The sequence below is a fragment of the Euleptes europaea genome, chromosome 21, assembly GCF_029931775.1.
Source record: "Euleptes europaea isolate rEulEur1 chromosome 21, rEulEur1.hap1, whole genome shotgun sequence".
Taxonomy (NCBI): Eukaryota; Metazoa; Chordata; class Lepidosauria; order Squamata; family Sphaerodactylidae; genus Euleptes; species Euleptes europaea.
In genome coordinates this window covers 6540039-6560514 of record NC_079332.1, presented here as the reverse complement: position 1 = coordinate 6560514, position 20476 = coordinate 6540039, and the positions used below count along the sequence as shown (strand labels likewise).

The following is a 20476-nucleotide window of genomic DNA, read 5'->3' as shown; positions in this document are numbered from 1 at the left end:
CTCTCCTTCTACGATGTTGCTAATTCCCTCCTCAGATAGATAAATCTATTCTACAGGCATTTCGCACACAACCCCTCTTGATGAGAGCAAGTGCCTCCAAAGTGCAGAGGAAAATAATAAGCTAGGAAAGCAGAACAATCCTACAAGACCCTGTAGCAGCGGGAGCCTACACTTGCGATGGATATTGTGACAAATGACCCATTAAGTGATGCATATTGACCACAAGATTGTTTTAGAGGTACATTTCAAAGCACTTTCTAGCTGGATCCGACATCTCAGATATTATACAATTGTTCTGAAGTGTCGTAACCCATCCTTACCCAATGCTCAAGCCTTCAGAACAAGGGTGAGTTAATTCTCAACAACTTTGTCTTTATTTTGTTTTTGTTTTTTGCTGTCAAGTCACAGCTGACTTATGGCGACCTCGAAGGGTTTTCAAGGCAAGAGACGTTCAGGCAAGAGATGTTCGGTGGTGGTTTGGCATTGCCTGCCTCGGAGTCACACCCCTGGTATTCTTTGGAAGCCTCCCATCCAAATACTTGCCAGGGTCCAGGCTCAAAGTGTGTGACTGGCCCAAGGTCACCCAGCAAGTTTCCATGGCAGAGTGGGGATTCGAACCTGGGTTTCCCAGACCCTAGTCCAACACCTTAACCACTACACCACGCTGGCTCCTCATTGTCTTTATGAACCGAGCACAAAAAAGCCACTGAGGGACAAGAAGAAGAAGAAAGAAGAAGAGTTGGTTTTTATATACCAACTTTCTCTACCACTTAAGGGAGACTCAAACCGGCTTACCATCGCCTTCCCTTCCCCTCCCCACAACAGACACCCTGTGAGGTGGGTGAGGCTGAGAGAGTGTGACTTGCCCAAGGTAATGGGCAAGTATGCTAGCACTCTGCTCAGCAAAGTTTGGAACCTTCCTCCAGCTTAAGGAGACCTTCCTCTAATTTAAGTCGCTCCAGGGGAAGAACCACTTGATTTATGGAGAACAGTTCCTTAGGCTGGAGAAAGGCTTGAAACTTTGCTGAGCAGAGCAGCAGGATGGATGCCACTGTGGTGCCAGAGACAGCAAAATGGGGAACGGGTGCAACCATAACTATGTGAAGTTTATCTTGCTTTCCCCCCCCCCCCGAGGAAAGCCATATTGTTCCATGAGGAGCTCCATGGAGAATACACATTAAAATAATTTATTACGGGCTACTGATAAAGTGGCAACAGTTAATCTGGCAAAGGGTCCTAGCAGCTCTAGAGCTATTAATAAGTAAGAACGCGTTTGAATTCATCATCCTGTCCCACCCTCACTCCCACTCGTCGGCGGAGCATCCATGCCACATGTTTGCTTGCCCAGGGAGAAGCAGAGAGGACAAAAGATTTCTGTGGATTGTTTTTAATTAATATATTTCCAAAATTAAACTTCCCTGGGGTTCAGAACTGGGTGGATTCCAAAATCTGAAGATGCTATAAAAAGCATTTGCAGGCTGGCTACTTGCCAGGATCGAAATTTACAAGTGTCCCAATAAACTCGGCATTTGGATCCTCACTCCTGTTCTGGTTTCCACGGAAACAGGTGATGGATTGCCAAAAAATGCGACCTGAAGTTTTAAAATAATCAGTGTTTTGAACCAGTGATTTTTTCTTTCTTTCTTTTTTTTGGTTAAGAGCATCTCACAGTCTGTGTCGAATGCAGCAGTGTCCCTAGAGGAGGGAGAGGACAAGAATAAATGAGAGCTTGCAGCCAGCAACAAAGTTGGTGGAACTTTGGCAAATGTCATTGTGTGCTAACAAGAACAAATGCGGCTCGCTCTAAAATCAGACAGAGATATTTGGAGAGCGAGGACCAGATAGCAGCGTCAAACACATACAGGACAGTAGTGATGGATGTGTCTGAGTATTTTGACTGGTATGCATCAGTGGGTGGAGTTCCCCCAGTTATGCATGAAAATAGCTTTTTAAAGAGATGCTGACATTTCTTTTTTCTCTCTTCACCTTAAATCAAAGATGCATCGCCTTAAATCTGTCAATGTGTGCCCGGAGAATGTGTGTTAGAATGGGACTGATACTCTCTCGCAACCACTCCAGCAGGTAACTGGGTATATGATGAGAATATTCTACTGAAAAATAGAAGTTACCTACTGGATGACCATTCTGATTTGTAACTAGTGTGCACAGGTAATAGTTGATAGTTTGTTGACTGTTGCTTTCTCCATCCCATGTGGGAAAGAAGAGAAGATCTGGCCACTATCAGCCAAGCCTCCTGCATATTTCTAGTCAACACCTCCTAATGAGGTCAATGTGTGTTCAGAGCTCTTCCCACCACTTGGTAACAGAAAACCAGTTTGCCATACTGGGATCAATTCAAAAGCAAACTCTTTCTCATGGTGGTAGCCCAGAACCTACAATTCAGTCCATTGTCTGGGCCCTACCCAGGCGATTAAAGCTGTCACTAAAGCTCCCACCGTTTGGGGCCTTCTCTCTCAGACTTCCCTATTGAAGCTACCAAAACACTGAGCTGCAGAGAAATTGTCAGCTGCCCACAGATTTGCTCATTTTTATTACATTTGTACTGCTAAAACTTTGGGACTGAACTCCCAGCCCACTCCATTTTTAATTCCACACTTCTTTCAAAAAGTTCTCCTCCAATCAGGAGCCTGGATGTATGTCAACCAAGCCCATGAAAATGCAGGCAAGCCATTTACATTTTATTTAAATGCATTTGCAATCTTTTAGGTAAAGTCCAGACGCACAACTGTTAGAGATTCCACTCACAGTGAAGGATCATAGATAAGCCACGGGCAGGCTGCCAGCGCCTTCCTTTCTTTCCTGCATCAATTAATGCAAAGTTGGCTTCACATTCTTTGCCACAGACCACATTCTTTAAACACAAGCTGAATTCAGCTCAGCACAGTTGACCTGATTCTAAGGGGCCTCAAAAGCCAAACCACAACCCAGACAGGCAAACATTTTCCGTTTGCTTTGTTTACTGAATCATAAATAAAGCTTTCCAACATGAAACGGAAAGCTTTCAAAATAGACCTTGGAAAACTTGCAGCAGAAAAATCCATAGCAATCTCTTATGTAACTGGCCAAGCAACTTCTCTAGGCCCACTCAATCGTTTTTGCTGATTTGTGCCTGAACAATTTTTTTTTAAGCCGCACACAAGAGGTGTCAAAGTGTGAAGACATGTTCTCGGCCCAACACTATTGATATTAAGGGGAAAATTAGAAAACGTGATTGGTTTTGTCAATGGGAACTCTTGGCATAGCAACCAGCCCCTTACATCTGAGCAGATACCTTCCAGCCTGCAGAACTGTCACATTCTTTATGCAAGCAGGAGATGACAAAGATTAGTGCTACAACCTTTGTTGTCAGGGTGGCCTTGCTTCACAGTCACTCAGACTTCAGAGCCAGTCCCTCAACTCAATCCGCCTCCGCTGTTCATCCTAGTTTTTGTGTCCCTGCCGCGAGACGAAAGGCACATCTAGACCACAGATGAAGCCACACAGCAATTAAATTACCACTCCTACACATGAAGCCAGCTGGGTGACCTTGGGCTAGTCACAGCTCTCTAAGCCCCACCTGCCTCACAGGGTGTCTGCTGTGAGGAGGGGAAGGGAAGGTGATTGTCAGACAGTTTGATTCTTCCTTAAGTGGTAGAGAAAGTCGGCATATAAAAACCAACTCTTCTTCTTTTCTTCTTTTTCTTCTTCTCTCAGCTCCAAAATATAATTCCCAAACACAGATACGTATCGCCAAAGGGACCTCCCAAAAGCAGAGAAGCTGGATTCTGTTCTGCTTCAGGTGACCAGCATAACACTGATGGGTTCGGAATGGAAGTTCCTTGGGTGTTGCTCTCCAGGCCCTTCCTACTGACAGTACAGACCTTCAGTGTTCTGGGAGAGACTGAAGAAGGAGAATGGGGCTGCTCTGCCCCAGATGCAGCTATATTCATGACAGCCTCACAAAGGCATCAAAGAGAGAAATAAACTATTCTGAAGTCTCAAAGGGCCTTGCTCACAGCAATATCATGCTCCTATGGGTTAACTGGTTTAGCTACTCTTATGCCACGAAGCGGGTTTCTATTGCTCCTTAGCACCGGGACTGCCCACTGACAAAGCATGGCAGGAAACGCAGAAAATGTCAGGGTCAACACCCTCAAGGAGGGTGTTGAAGAACTCACAAGGGGACCAACAGAACTATCAGGAAAGAACCTGGAATGCAGTCACAGTTGTGGCTAAGTGGTAGATCATCAGGTTCAACCCCTGGCATACCTACTTAAAAGGATCAGATCATAGATGATGTGGAAGACCTCTACGTGAAACCCTGGAGAGCCGCTGCCAGTCAGAGTAGACAATATTGATCTTGATAAAACTATTGCCTGACTCAGCAGAAAGCAGTTGTGTGTGTGTGAATACCCTGTTTTACTGATAGGTTCCATTAAGCCTTCACATGCATTCAGTCAGGGGGGAAAAAACCAGAATGTGTTTTCAGTTTAATTATAAAGATTGCTACTAGCTGTATGTGCTATACATACGGTTGCTAGCCCCACTCTGGCAAATACCAGGAGATCTGGGGGCTGTGCCTTGGGAGGGTGGCGTTGGGTGTTGATGCCACTTCTTCCATGCCCCTCTAAGAATTCTCCCAATGTATATGTCTCCATGGCACAGAGTGGGAAGCTGCAGTACTGCAGTCCAAACTCTGCTCACAACCAGAGTTCGATTCCGAAGGAAGTTGGTTTCAGGTAGCTGGCTCGAGGTTGACTCAGTCTTCCATCCTTCCGAGGTCGGTAAAATGAATACCCAGCTTGCTGGGGGTAAAGGGGAGATGACTGGGGAAGGCACTGGCAAACCACCCCGCAAACAAAGTCTGCCTAGAAAACATTGGGATGTGACGTCACCCCATGGGTCAGGAATGATCCGGTGCTTGCACAGGGGACCTTTACCTTTACCTTTATATGGCCTCTACCACAGAGATTGGGGAACATTCCTAGAGCATCACTTGTAGTGCAATCCTATGCAGTTTTACTCTAGAGTAACCAATATCAATGGGCTTATACTGGAATAACTGCCTAAGATCGTACTGTGGTAGGCCTGTATCCCAGGGTGGAAATGGAAGAAGAGCTTAGTATCGCACACAGAAATACACTTTGGAAGGCATCCAAGGACATGCCCAACAAATTGCAGGGGGATTGGGAGTGTGTGTTCGCAGGCCTTAACTAAATTAAATCCCACCCATGGGAGGAAAACACCATTGTGTGAAGGCTTATAAATATATCCATATATATCAAGAGAACAACTGACACAGATTTGAGAGCTTTAACGTCCATATGGATAAACACTGACATTCTAATACTAATGCTCACAGATTTAGCATCGCTCTTTTGTGTGTGTGTGTGTGTGTGTGTGTGTGTGTGTGAGTGAGTGTGTGTGTGTGTGAAGAAGCAACAGCATTATTTAGTAAATGCACCACTGGCTTGGCAATCTTAGAATTTATTGTTCATTAAAAATACATGCTAATTATCACAATTTTAATTAAAGTATTATCTGGTGTATGCGAAATGCAATTATGTGCAGCCGGCATAAGCTGTAAGGCAGGCTAATATTTGCAGAGAAGTGCAGCACCAGCATTGGTTCAGAATACGTACCATAAACTGGTGTTTGTTTCCAAGGGAAAAACCTGTACATGGAACATTAAGCCAAGCTATTACGATCAAAGCAAAAAAAAAAAAAAATGCTGACCACCCCCCCCCATTCAAAATTCTAACAGGTAATTTTCAGGAGGAGGGATTTCCTCTTTTGCTGTCCATACAGAGGTAATTGTCCATATCTACGTTGTTCAAAGCATTGCTATTACGATTGTTACAATTCTCTCTTAACCCTTTTTCTTGCTAAGTGCACGAAAAGGCCCTTCCAAATAATTTAACAGAGCGATTACATAGACACAGGTACAGGGCTTTCATTGTTAAGATCCCCCCCACTGGATGAGGCTAACAGTTTAAGTAGTAATTCAACACACTCTAGACCGAGGAATATTGTTCACATGCACAAGGCCGCCTACATAAGACGCACCGTCCAACAAACAGTTTAATTGAGTTCGGCAGGATGACAAGTATCAAAAAGCCAGCTAATAATAAGAATAGCATTTATATCAGAGTTCAACAAATCAAAGCACTTTTTAATATATTCTCTGTAAACCGTAGAGAAACCTGTAAGGGACATTGCTAGCATCACCCACATGTCATTCACGTCAGGCTGAGAGAATAGCAGCTTACCCAAGGCCAATCGCAACATTCCTCTGTAGGGCAAAGATTCAAACCAGGAACAACCCGGTTCACATCCTCAGCTACCACATCACAACCGTCCTCTTAAATCTAACAATAGGTGATAAACTAATTTACATATTGTATTTATTTATTCCCCACTTTTCTCCCCAATGGGGTTCCAAAGCAGCTTCCAACATCATACTTCCCTCTCTGTTTTATCCTCACAAGAATAACCCTGTGTGGGAGGTCAGACTAAGAGAGAGGGGGACAGAGAGAATGACTGGCCGCAGGTGATTTGGTGAGCTGGGCCTCTCATATCCTAGTCTAGCACATCATGCTGGCTCAAATCCACATGATACAGGATTCATTCATTCATTCATTCAAACCTTTATTGCCATAGAACAACAAGATTTATTCCTTTAAAACTCACTTGGGTATCAGATCTTATATATACTGTTATTTTGAAACAATTTACCTGACCTATATGTGGTTTTGTTTGCAGTTTATTGATAACTCCATAGTTTGCTTAAACCCTGCTATATGTTTCCAAAGAAACAGACAATCATAAAATATGCTAACAAATTGGGGAGGGGGGGCGAATCTGTCAACAAATATTACCGCTGCTAGCAAAGATAAAGTTGATCAGGAATGCCTAAACTTTAATCCATAACCAAAATATTAGCTGGGGGCCCAATTGGTGATTTGAACTAACAAATAACACAAGCGAAATGCGTTAAATAAAACCAAAAGATGCTGAAACAGCTCAAGAAAGAGCTTAAAACAAAAGGGTGTAATAAAGAGATGAGTAAATTGGATTACTACATTCCTGGCATCATATCACAGAGAAGGAAAGGTAGTGTGGCAACAGCTGGCATGTCAGGAAATCCTCCACAGAAGCAACGAGCACCAAATGAATGAAAGCAACACATAATATTTACTGAATACAGATAAAAGGGAACAAATGAAATAATGTATTCTACTTCTGTACGGCAACCAGACACACATCAGTATCTGCTGGATGAAGTCCTGAGAAGACTTAATTTGTGCTCTAATCTACAGAGGCTGCGCCAGCACACGTCAAGGGAAAGACTAATGAGGAGCTGGCTGTCGTGCACAGAGAGAGTTAAAAGGGAGCTCATAGGAAATGCGGGCTCACAGAAAAACGGCCACCAAACCATCAGAATGGCCTCACTGCAAACACTCCCAAGGTCCAAAGACAAAGAGAGGTGTGTTCCTTTTTGCAGCACAATACGCCCCTCCTCGGGCTGTCTCTACAGAGCAATATGTTTATGCAGTGAGCAGCACAATTAAGATATTTGCAGAACTGCACAACAGGAAGGCCAGACAGGCTTTGCTAAGGCAAATATTTAGTCCCAGAACAGGTCTTTCATTCAGAATTCATTATTAACAAAAGGAGACGGCTGAGGTAGGAAGAAAAATCGGCTCCTGAGCCAGATTTCCAGTTTTGACCCTGAACTGTGTGCTCTCTCCCCCCATGGGGCAGCGATTCCCAGAGTGGCAACAGCCGATGGGTTTCCTGGCACCTTTCTGCTCCTTTGACAAAGCATCTCTTCCCCCAAGCAAAGAGTCAGTTGGGGCATTCCTCCACCTCATTTGAACATAGAAACGAGGAGGCATTGCCATTGTATCTCAGGGAGGACTCATTCGGAAGCACCTGCCTCCAGTGTAGGAGGATTCTTGGGACAGTCCGGCATTTTGTGATGACCCCACCATTCCAAGGCCGCCATTTTGTTACTACCATTGTGGCACCATTTTGTTGTGGTGCCCATCCTCGACATTCCAAAAACGGGGCATTTTTTACACCTGCATCCATGCATTGTTAGACATAGCATTGTCATTGCATGGCCGCTATCATTCACCTCCTACGTGGTTTTGTCCACACAGGAACATCCATTTGCAAATGATTGCTATAACACATCCAGTGTCCAATGACACACGGACGCTGCAGTGGCCATTCAAACACTTGAACACTCAGCATATAACTGAAGTGCCTCCGTCCCACAAAAGTGCACTAGGTATGAAGTGATATCAGGTGATCGGAAATTTCTAGTTGGGGTGTTTAATGAGGTAGGGAGGCTGTTCCACATACCCCACTTAGCCCTTGATAACTGAATGATCAACGTACTTATAGTTGGATCATGGTAACTATTAATATCCATTGGAAAGAATAGATCTGGAACAAGGGGAAGGGCTGTGGCTCAGTGGTAGAGCATCTGCTTGGCACACAGAAGGTCCCAGGTTCAATCCCGGCATCTCCAGGTAAAGGGACTAGGCAGGTGGTGATGTGAAAGACCTCTGCCTGAGACCCTGGAGAGCGGCTGCCAGTCTGAGTAGACAATACTGACTTTGATGGACCAAGGGTCTGATTCATGTGTGTTCATGTGTGTGTTCATGATTTGTGCTAATACAGTTCTGAATTCCTATATGGCATTACAGTATGGTATATCTTGTCCCCTATGGGGCTGAGGCTGTGGGGTTCCCAAGGTTCCATCTTGTCCCCTATGCTCCTTAACAACTACATGAGACCGCTGGGTGAGATCATCCAAAGATTTGGGCTGGGTTGTCACCTATAAGCAGATGACCCTCACCTCTATCTCGCACTTCCAGCCCAGCCCGGGGAGGCTGCATAAACTCTGAACTGTTGGCTGGGGGCACTTTCAGAGTGGATGCCGGTTAATAAACTGAAACTTTACCCCAACAAGACGGAAGTGCTACTGGTGGGCGGAAGGCCTGACCTGAGATTTACCTGTTGAAGAAACAGCCAAGTATTAAGCAAAAGGCTTTAAGGGGGAACAATAACCAGTGAAGTCTGTATGCAGCTTTCTTTTCTTTTCTTTTTTGTCATTATGGCGACCCCATAGGGTTTTCAAGGCAAGAGACGTTCAGAGTTGGTTTGCCATCGCCTGCCTCTGCGTCACACCCCTGGTATTCCGGAGGTCTCCCATCCAAATGTTTGCCAGGGTTGAGGCTGAGAGTGTGTGACTGGCCCAAGGTCACCCAGTAAGTTTCCATGGCAGAGTGGGGATTCGAACCTGGGTTTCCCAGATCCTAGTTCCGACACTTTCACCACTACACCACGCTGGCTGTCTCTCTGTATGCAGTTACAGGGCTTTTATTTTACTACCCTGGGTGCACACTGAGAATTCTTCCTTTAAAAGGTGCAGGTAAAGGTCCCCTGTGCAAGCACCGGGTCATTCCTGAACCATGGGGTGACGTCACATCCCGACGTTTACTAGGCAGACTTTGTTTACAGGGTGGTTTGCCAGTGCCTTCCCCAGTCATCTTCCCTTTACCCCCAGCAAGCTGGGTCCTCATTTTACCGACCTTGGAAGGAAGGAAGGCTGAGTCAACCTTGAGCCAGCTAGCTGAAACCGACTTTCAGTTGGGATCGAACTCAAGTCGTGAGCAGAGCTTGGACTGCAGTACTGCAGCTTACCACTCTGCGCCACGGGGCTCCTTAGCACAACTAAAATAGAGGCTGACAATGGGATGAATACCATGGTCGTATGGTACAAAGTTATCTAGTTTTTCATTTGTGAGTTATCCTACTATTTAAGTTCATCTAGAGGGTTGAAAATAAGTGGCCTTCCCCCCCGAAAAAAAGATGAACTCCATTCCAGCAGTTACTGTAGCTTCATATACGCATACAGCAGGACTTCCCTCTTGACTTTTGAAGGAAGGTGAAAACTCATCTCTCTGCTGAATCGTAAATGGTTTTTTGTCCTAGCCTAAATAACAGATGGTTCTTAACTTAATGACCCACGAAGAAGAATAAGAAATTGGTCTATTATCTCCGCTTATCACTAGGTTCAGGGTGTCTCCAGTAGAACTGGAAACCATCTTCAGGTGTCAGTAGATAATGTCAGAAAGGATAAAGAACAAACAATGTTATTTGCACAAAAAAAAGGCCTCCAAAATGAGAATGAAATAATGTGGCAAGAACTAGGATCCCTCCTCTTTAGCTCAATTTTAAAAATAGGATAGGACAGTCGAATTCTATGTCTTCAACCTTACTAATTGAACAGCAGCAATTTATCTTGGCATGAATATTCAGTAACTCAAAGGCAGGACCTGATGGATTCCTGCCTGTCATGCAACTGTTGAAGACACAGAGCCTGTGTGGCATCTGTTTCTCAGCCAGAAACAGTAACATAAGCAGACAGGAAAGTAACTGAAAATACTGATTAAAATGCAAATTAATGAGTATCTGCTTTAAAACCCCAAGGTTAGTCCCAGCAAATTGCCAATAAGGGCAAATTAAACAAGCTTCACTCTCACCAGTGGAGAATTTTATATTTTCATAAATTGTGTTACATTCTCATTCTAACCTTTAAGTTTCTATAGTTCTGGCAACCCTAGTAGCCCCCATCCTGATTTCCACTGTCTTGATATTTAGTCTTTTGAACTGCAAAGAGCTATCACTCCATATACGACATGGAACAAAATTCATTAATGCACAGTAAAGGTAAAAGTATTCCTCCTACTAAAATGGGAAGCATAAGGGCAATGGAAAATTCATCTGTCATTACTGGACAAGCCACCCCTGACGCAGGACATAAAAAAGGACAGACCTGTAAATGCATCAGTATTGTGACATATTAATATCTCAGATGGTTATTAAACAAGCATTCTGTGTGAATTTGAGTTCTAATGAGACAGCTTCACAGTAAATCCTGGGACATGTTTAACGGCATGCAAAAGCCATACATATCTGCTATGCAATTAAGTAGCGGTCAGTTGATGCTCGAGCGCTCTTCTATCTTACCACTTTTATTCTAGAGAACTTGGGGGGCTCTTACACTGAATTCTGCTCATAATGTGTGAAAATTACAGAACGGAGATTCAGTTAATCATCGCTAACACAAGAGTTCCCCCCCCCCGCCCCCCCAAAAAAGTACAAAACCCTGTTGCAGATACCGGGAGTGAAATCTACATCCCTTGTCCTATTTGGCATGTTTGCAAGCAGTTGCAGCATGCCTGACAAACACAACTGGCATAACTCCATGTTGGTAGGGCTGGTCCGTTCGCTGCCGCTGCCTCTCCCAGTAGACAGCAGCTCTGCCTGCCCCTGCTAGGACACACACACACACACACACACACACACACACAAAACCCCACCACAATTTCATAAGCCAATGATTGCATATTTTATTAGACAGAGGAGGATGATCACATATTAAATCAGAATGCTCTGGGATGAAAAAGCTATACTTTTAAAATATGCTGATTCCATCTTGGACTGGTGCTTTAAATGTGTTGCAGAAAGAGAAAACCACTACACCTAGTGACAATACTCGGGTAACCAGAGCGCAACCACATTGCTATGAATGGGTGAGCTGCTAATTAGACCAAAGGAAATAAAGCTGTCAGGGCGGGATAAAAAAAAAGTATAAAAAGAAATCAACACTAATTGCCATTTCATTGTCAAACAAAACAGTCCTGCCTGCAGCTCAGTTTGCAAAACCCCATTTTTATCAGTAAATACGAGGAATCGTCCAGCCGGCGCATCCAGACGAATACCAGCGCCAGATGGGGCCTGTGCTTGTTCAAATCCATGCCACGAGGCTCCGCACAGGGACTGGTGCTGGTGTTGAAAAGCAGCCCCAAAATGTTAATGTCCCACAAGTGATTCAGTTGAACTGCTTGAAGAACTTTCCAGCATGCCTCAAAACAAGCAGGGGATGCGCGTTCGATTGCTGCATTATCTTTATGCCTTAATTAAGATACTTCAAAGGTAAGCTGTGTTATCAAGTATTCTCAATATATGTTTCAGAGTGCAATTGGCTGTAACTTACATTCGGCTGCTTGGGATAATCTTGTGGCCGTCTCTAAACCAAGTCACTTGTGGTCGGGGGTAGCTGGAGATGTGCGGGAAGCTGAGGACCGCGGCTTGCCCTTGAAACACGGTTTCCCTCTGGTCAACGTCCAGGAAATCCCCCATGTCTGCAGAGAAAGGTTACACTCAGAATCCCCGAAAAAAGTCCTTCCTCCCCTCTTTCAGCTGGGCCTGCCTTCTATTGGGTTCCAGCCTGGGGAAGAGGAAGCTGCCCATCCCCCACTGTTTTAAAACTCAGCCAGGTCGGCAGTGGCATGGGAGCTAGGGATGCCAGCCTAGGGAGCCCCCAGAATTAAAGATCATCTACAGACTAGACCTTTTAGACCTTCATTATACAGACTATAATTCCCTATTACTATGTATGGGTGTGAAAGCTGGACAGTGAAGAAAGCTGATAGGAAGAAAATAGATTCCTTTGAAATGTTGGAGGAGAGTGTTACGGATTCCGTGGACTGACAAAAAAAAAACAAATCAGTGGGTCATAGATCAAATCAAGCCTGAACTGACCCTAGAAGCTAAAATGACTAAACTGAGGCTGTCGTATTTTGGTCACGTCATGAGAAGGCAAGAGTCACTGGAAAAGACAGTCATGCTAGGAAAAGTTGAGGGCAGCAGGAAAAGAGGAAGACCCAACAAGAGATGGACTGACAATAAAGGAAGCCACAGCCCTCAATTTGCAAGACCTGAGCAAGGCTGTCAAGGATAGGACATTTTGGAGGACTTTCATTCACAGGGTCGCCATGAGTCGGAAGCGACTTGACGGTACTTAACACATACAACACACACACAGACTAGAGAGCTCAGAGCCCCTGGAGAAAACAGAGACTTTGGAGGGTCTCTATGGCAAAGTCCCTCCCCTTCCAAGGCTCCATCCCTTAATCTCCAGGAGTTTCCCATCCTGGATCCGGCAACCCTAATGGCGGCCCACACGTGGTTCTCGTGACCCTGGCCATTAACAAAAATGTTCAATTTTATGGTGCAAGGGAGCTAGGAACCAACAGACAGCCCTGCCATCAAGCTTACCAGCCACATAAGTGATTTGCAAAGTGATCTCACAGTATTCTGAAAGAGGGGTGTTGTTTTGTTTTTAAATCATGGGAAGGAATTTTCCCGGTTCCAATATAATTAACACGTGTGATCCACAGAAGTCCATATTTCTGTTTAATCAGATTACCTACTTTAAAAGAATTATTGAACCATGCAAGTAGTTCTAATTAACCCCATTGTTACACGAGCAGTTCAGCTTTCATAATTCAGACGTTTTCTAATTAAGAATTGTTCGCCAATTCTCGTGCACCTCTGTTTGCATTAATTTACAACTCGGTTAATTATTTTTGGAGCAGAATATAGTTCTGAAGCATAGACGACACCTGAGAATTAAATGTCTGATGCCTTTCCAGGTATACTATGATTTTATGGAATGATATTTCATACTGTAAATTAAAAGTACCTAGAATGTGGATGCTAACATCCACATTAAATGTGTTATTTAATTTGGGAAGCTGTTATGTTGCAAACATGTAGTGCTTTACTTATGGAATACAAGAATGCTGTTAGATGGGGGGGGGATTTGAATATTTACTTTCCTTTTTGCCTGATCTAAAAATGGGTGGGGGGACAAGATTGCCTGGTCCTACTGCGCCACTGGCCCCCACATAGGGTTGCCAACTATCACAGTTGATCTCCAGGTGACAGAGATCAGTTCCCCTGTAGAAAATGGGTTCTTTGGAAGGTAGACTCTATAGCATTGTACCCCACTGAGGTCCCTCTCTCCCCAAACCCTCCCCTCACCAGGCTCCACCCCCAAAATCTCCAGGTATTTCCCCACCCAGAACTGGCAAGCCTAGCCCCACAGCATTTTGAAATGGCTGAATTATTTTGTAAAATGGTATTGGCGTCCATTGGTCGGATTTCTGGATGCTGTAACATCTAGTTTGGCCCAGAGATTAATGCCGGGAGCGATGCTTAACTGAAACAAACCATTTAGTCCTAAACAGAGTGACACACACCCCAATTTAAACCCACTAAATGCAATGGATTTAGAAGGGTTAACGCTGCTGAGGATTGCTCTGTAAGCCTGGAGGGAATGGAGAGGAGACAGAGCAGCAGCATGGTTTCATGATCAGATTTTGGTATCCTAAACTTGGCTGAGAGATGCCCACCACACACCTGAACCAGCCTCGTTTGCTGTTGGTTAGCTCGTGGAAACCTGAAGCAACGCCATAGCCTAGTCAACTTTCTCCCCAGGACGCGCTGCATGATATCTGCAGAGCAGTATGTAAATTAACGGCTAGCTGTAAGAGTTAATGGCCGCTTGGTCATTTTGCACACCATTACACTATTATTCTTGACGCTAATGTTAAGCTGCAGGAAAAAATAAGTTCAGCACATTTTCGTGTATGATACATCTCTCCTCTATTTAATCACTTCCTTGTAAATGCTCATGTCTAATAAAGAATTCCATTCACTGACTTCATCTTCCTGCCATTTATCAAATGACAGTCACTGCCGCTGACCTTCCAAGTTAAGTGCCCCGAGGAACAATAATCAAAGTCTCAGACAGAGACGTGTGGGGTATAAACAAATACTGAAACTTCTTCTTACTCGTGGGAGTTCTACTTTCTTTTCTAGAGGCAGATAATACGGAAGAGGTGGGTGCAGCTTCCTGTCAATGTGTCTGGGCTCGGCCGCTAGTGCCTCCGCTCTTGGGGGAGCATCTCTCAACCCTTCCTCAGTAAAAAATGTGCAAATGTTTGAGTTCTCCAGTTTAAAAAGAAAAAGGAAAATATGTTTCAGTCCATGATCTTAAGCCCTCTTGTCTGCTCTTTTTGTTGAATCAGAAAGAAGCAGAATTCTTCAGGAGTTTGGGTGCAATTCGTTTCAGGTACCCTAGGATTTCTGGGAAGAATGAAAGAAAAACCAGTTACACCCCCACCCACCCACCCCACACACTGTAAATATAAAAACCACATTGGCTGGTTTTTAAAAAAATTCTCCTCTCCTAACCCCATTTTTGTTAAGTTTGGTTTATTGCTCATTAACAAAGCCATAAGCAAATACGTATAAACTTATAAAATACCTAAAATTTACCCCCATTTTGAAACATCCAGACTCAACTTGAAAGACTGCACACTGCTTTCTGTCATTTTGGTTGATTGTTATAAGAGGTATTACATGGATTTTGTTTTTGGACGAATACGGCTACCTGGCACTTTCATTTTTCTGTGAATGCTAATTTAGAAACAACTAAACTCACAACATACAGATACTCACTTTTTTAATATTCAGTGACAAATGGAGTCTAGTTTGTTTTTTTAAGTTTTAAGAGATGTTCCCAATTATGTTTCCTTGACTATATAAATATTACAAAGAGGCAGATTTGAAACACAGTCCTATTTTGCAATTCTAATCAGGTAACTTGGCATTTATAATTGAAAAAATCTACACACACACACACACACACACATCCGGATGAAAGTCAAGCATCAAATCAGAGGTCATGTTTGACAGTTCCCCCAATCTGAAGTCTGGATAGGTAAACCCTGCAGGAGTCAGCTTGCTCGATCTTTGACTTTGGAATGCGAGGTGCTTGGCTGTCAACCAACTGATTCATTTTCAGGTATGAGTACGCTGGCCTTAAAAGTTGACATCTGCTTGGGCCCTTTTCTATGTGCATATCTAGAAGCTTCTCAGACTCTCCACACTAACGGGCCCCTTCTGATCCTCGGTGGTTGAGGCTGTCGCCCTGAAAAGCTTGCCAGATACCATAGGACAACAAAATGGATTGACTGATTGATTGACAACAAAATGTCTGCGCTGCCCATCTTATCGCTTTCTTTGGAAGAATGAAAGAAACAGCTACCAGGTAAGGACTAGTCATCTCATGTTTGCAGTAGGGCCTCAAACTGGTACGACTGCCTCCCTTTCAGAGACAGCAGAGCAGGCCTGCACCAGGGGACAAACCTAACAGCTATAATGTGTTCACCTGTTTAAAAAAAAACACAGGAAATTTTGTTAGGGAATTTCTGAAGAAATGCCATCTACACATACATGCCACTTGGACTTCTGATTTTCTCTGCAGGAGTGCCCCCATTCTGTTCCTCACCACACACTGATAAAAGCCGGCATCGGATCTTTGCAAGGATGGGATGACATACCTGTAAGACACAAAGAGACATAGTTGCAGTATAAAACAGCGACACTCATTCAATGGCTTAGGTACCACATGTGGCTCTTTGATATGCCACATGTGGCTTGCTGAGCACTGTTCCCCAGTGTGGCACCAGCCCCATGTTTCAGGGGGGCTAGTGGTTGGCAGGTGGCTTCCACCTTGAAACAGCTGCCAGAGGAACAAGTAAGCTCTGAACCTTATGCCAGGGATGAAAACAAATGCAGTTCTTTTGGTCGATGGTAAAGCCGAATGTGGCTCTCCACGAGCCACAAGGTGAATGCCACCGACATTAACACTTTTGTATTCTACAACCAGTCTTAAAAAAAAAAAAGGTTATACGCTTAGGAAGCTTATGTCTCAGCCACTCCAAACTATAATGGTTTTTACCATCATTTTCTACTTTTCACACAGCATCCTGTTCCTCTGTGTGTGTGTGTTAAGTGCCGTCAAGTCGCTTCCGACTCATGGCGACTCTGTTCCTCTATCAGTGGATAAAGGACTTTATCCCCAACTATGCTACGATTCTGTGTAATGTATTATCCCATGTTGGATAGGAACAATTACAGTGAATGGTTTAACATTTCATCTATGAGAAAAATATATAAACATACAGAATTCTGCACTCCCGGCTACTCAACACTCCTTCATCAACAAGGCAGGGGAACTTAGTGAGGTAGCCCTCCCTCCTTCCTCCTCTGCCCGGGTTCCTTCTACATGGAGGCTTGGCTCCGCCACTCAAACTGGAGTAGGGCTTTTTTTAGCATCCACACAACATTGTCCCCTGATCAGCCCACCCCCACCCCCCAGTGCAATCGGAGGCTTAAGAATATTGCTTGTTGCTATATCACAGCAATTGTTGATTTTCTCTCTCTTTTTTTTGCAAGTCCCCAAATCCTTCTGTTGGTGTAGGGTGTGTGCAGGTAAAACCTATGTGAACACTTTGTTATCACAGCAAATGCCTCTGTATTCAATGTATTGTAGCTGTGCCGTTTATTCTCTGGAAGACAGATATTCGTACAACCTTTTTTTTAAAAACAACCCTACATACTTCACACAGCAGTATGTTCCAAACAGTGAAAAATAAAAATGTTAGGTCTTGGCATACACACAGACTCAACAGGCTTATTTGTAAATATGTAATTACTAAGAAACCCACATAAACATGACTACATAAAACTCCTGAGCTGCAGTTTGGCCAACGCTCCTATGTGTTCAGCACACTGTAAATATCACTTAGCCTACTAATTGTCCTATCTCCTTCATTACATTTCTTCTGATGAGTTAAATTAGCCGACAGAAGCATCTTTAAAGTGAATAAAACATCTGACTAATCTCGGGAATCAGCTTTTAAAAAAAATAAAATCAGATTATACATTCCCTGTAGTTACCTTTGAAAGAGTTTTATAACATAATCATTTTTTATCACATAATCATTGAATCTTTAAGAAAAAGAAGAAATGCCAATAGAATGCTGCTGGATTTTAACCTTTAATTTCAATTGGAGCAGAAAAAGAAGCTTTACATGTTTGATTTTTATATGCAAAAGGGGTAACAAACAGAGTTTTGTGCCATGAGACCTCTGAAGGGAATGCCAGGAAAAACAATGTTGCACTTACCTGTAACTGTTGTTCATTGAGTGGTCCTCTGTGCAGGCACACATGAGTACTGCACATGCGCAGACCAGCCACTACAGCTGGCCTGAGCATGCACAGTATCCATATAGGACTGCACAGAGGCCACAAGAATGAACTTCACTTCCCATTCAGACATCTGAGCCCTGCTTATCTTTCACAAGCCAATAGTAGTTTATGATACTTGCAACTGGATTTTTCCTAGTGTACACCAGACAACTCAGTTGCAAATGGTTTTTTATAGCACAACAACCAACACTGAGCCGATTCAGCCTCAGAGAACATTCTTGCCTAAGAGACCTTGCTACTAGAAACAACAAAGTACAATATTTTGCAAAATCCCACGGAAAACATTGCCCTGAACATTAAATACTAGTGTATCCCCCCCACCTGCAAACTGATAGGTTTGATTTCCCAGTGATAGTGGGGTCATTTTACAGGCAGAAGAGAAGGAAAAAAAGGCATTTTCATTGTCTGAGTGCCAGAAGGGTACTTAAAGATTTTGCATATCTGAGCAAGTAATTCAGGAAAATGGACAATTTGTTTGGAGTGGAACAGCTTAGAAGAGACTGGCTCCTTCAGAAAGTCAGAATATGGATAATTGATCACTGACTCAAAGTATCAATGAAGACCATGGAAATTAGGGGCTGCTGTTGTTTTGTTCTAGAACACAAATGATCAGTTTGGTCTCAGCAGGGCTGCTTGGGTATCTGAAGTCAAAACTTCGACTGTATAAAAATCTCCAGGGTGGAATGCATTTATTGAGCTTTTAACAAAATAGAAATAAGAAAAGATCCAGATTACTGAACTTAAGCAGAGGTCATAGCATTCTCTTCAATGGTGGGGTATATTCCATGTCTGAAATCCTGATTCTGGATGGAAAACGTAGCAGGATTTGCTTTGCGTGGCTATCATCAACCGTGGAGTTTCTAGGATTATGGTAATACCCTTGAATTTAGATGACTTTATTCTAATTCAAACCTGAAACGTCCGCTGAAGGCAAACCGCACTCTAATTTGGAACCTATATTCACTGAACTTCATGTTCAAATGTGATACACTTGACAGCAATGATACCTCTGTCTTCTGTGAAGTGAGATACTATTCAATCGCCCACAGGAGATTTCCACATGTGCAACAGTCTTTGTACAAGCAGAAGTGCCACAATCATTTCTTGCTATATGGATGGTTCAGGCTGGCCTGAATTCATCAGATCTCGGAAGCTAAGCAGGGTCGGCCCTGGTTCGTACTTGGATAGGGGACAGCCACGGAAGACTATGGTTGTTATGCGGAGGCAGGCAATGGTGAACCACCTCTGAACGTCTCTTGCCTTGAAAACCCAACAGGGTCACCATAAGTCAGCTGCGACTTGACAGTACTTCCCACCACCACTGTATGCTTGTACTACGTGAAAGCAACTGTATTATAGAATCACAGACTCATAGAGTTGGAAGGGACCACCAGGGTCATCTAGTCCAACCCCCTGCACAATGCAGGAAATTCACAACTACCCCCCCACACCCCCAGTGACCCTTACTCCATGCCCAAAAGATGGCCAAGATGCCCTCCCTCTCATGATCTGCCTAAAGTCATAGAATCAGTATTGCTGACAGCTGGAGCCATCTGAGCATCGATCCAAGGCTTGAAGCCTGGATGGAGCTTTCCATGCTAGGTAAGCAATGGGAGAATTATTTCTAAGCTCTCGCCTTATAGGATACCAGCGCAGAGGTAAGTGGTTTTTGTTGCTTTTAGATGACCAGAGTTATGGTTTTCAGTGCAGCCCAATTACTCTGATTCCTGTGTCTTCATTCCAGGGATGCAATTATTAGTTTCTTGTTTAGAATACAAAGCACTTCCCGTGACATCCAGTGGCAACATTCTGATTAAACACAGGATTTTATGTTAAGTTTTTTTTTTTAAGACGGGGGGTGGGAATCCAGATATTTTAGCATGCCACTTGCCCACAAGATTAGAGTAAGGCCAAATTTAGCACGCCCAACATAGTTCTGCGACAAAAAGCGGAGATAACTTTTGTTCCTGCGATAATTTCATCCTAATGAATAAATGTAATTCCCTGCGTCCAAAATACAAAAAAAATAAGAAGAAAAAGCAGAGATCATTTTGGTTTGTGGCAAGCAATTAAAAATAAATAATAGACCCTGAAATATTCATAGCAACTTATTCATTCAAAGTTTATTGTAAATTTCGATTAGCTTTCCAAGCACATTCTACGTTCCAAGATAAATGCTTCAAGGGCTGGAAACAAGTTAATCAAACCTTAACCAAAATAAATATGCCTTTCATTATGACCCAGGAAACTTGTGTACTCTGCTTTGTCAAAATTTAAGTGTATCAGTCTGCACTCAAACAGGGCTTTTTCTTCAGATCCCTTTAGTGCAGGCGGTCTCCAGTGTGGTGCCTGAGGGCTCCACAGTGCCTGCTAATACCTTTCCTGCTGCCTGCAAACTGTTTTTAAAAAGTGGGCGGGGAGGGTCTTTTGCCCAGCAATGCTTCTGATTGGCCGTTGTGCACATTTTTAAAAAAAACGTTGCATTGGC

The 20476-nt window shown here is 43.6% G+C and overlaps 1 protein-coding gene across 1 annotated transcript in view; it reads right to left on the bottom strand.

Annotated features, from left to right (window-relative positions):
- SDK1 (sidekick cell adhesion molecule 1) overlaps window positions 1–20476 on the bottom strand; it is a 474538-nt gene that overhangs the window by 348062 nt on the left and 106000 nt on the right. Inside the window, exons 3-4 of the mRNA XM_056866585.1 lie at window positions 16168–16274; window positions 12077–12224 (exon numbers count right to left, since the gene is read on the bottom strand). Coding sequence (XP_056722563.1) covers window positions 12077–12224; window positions 16168–16274 — 255 coding nt within the window. The remainder of the gene's footprint in view (window positions 1–12076; window positions 12225–16167; window positions 16275–20476) is intronic.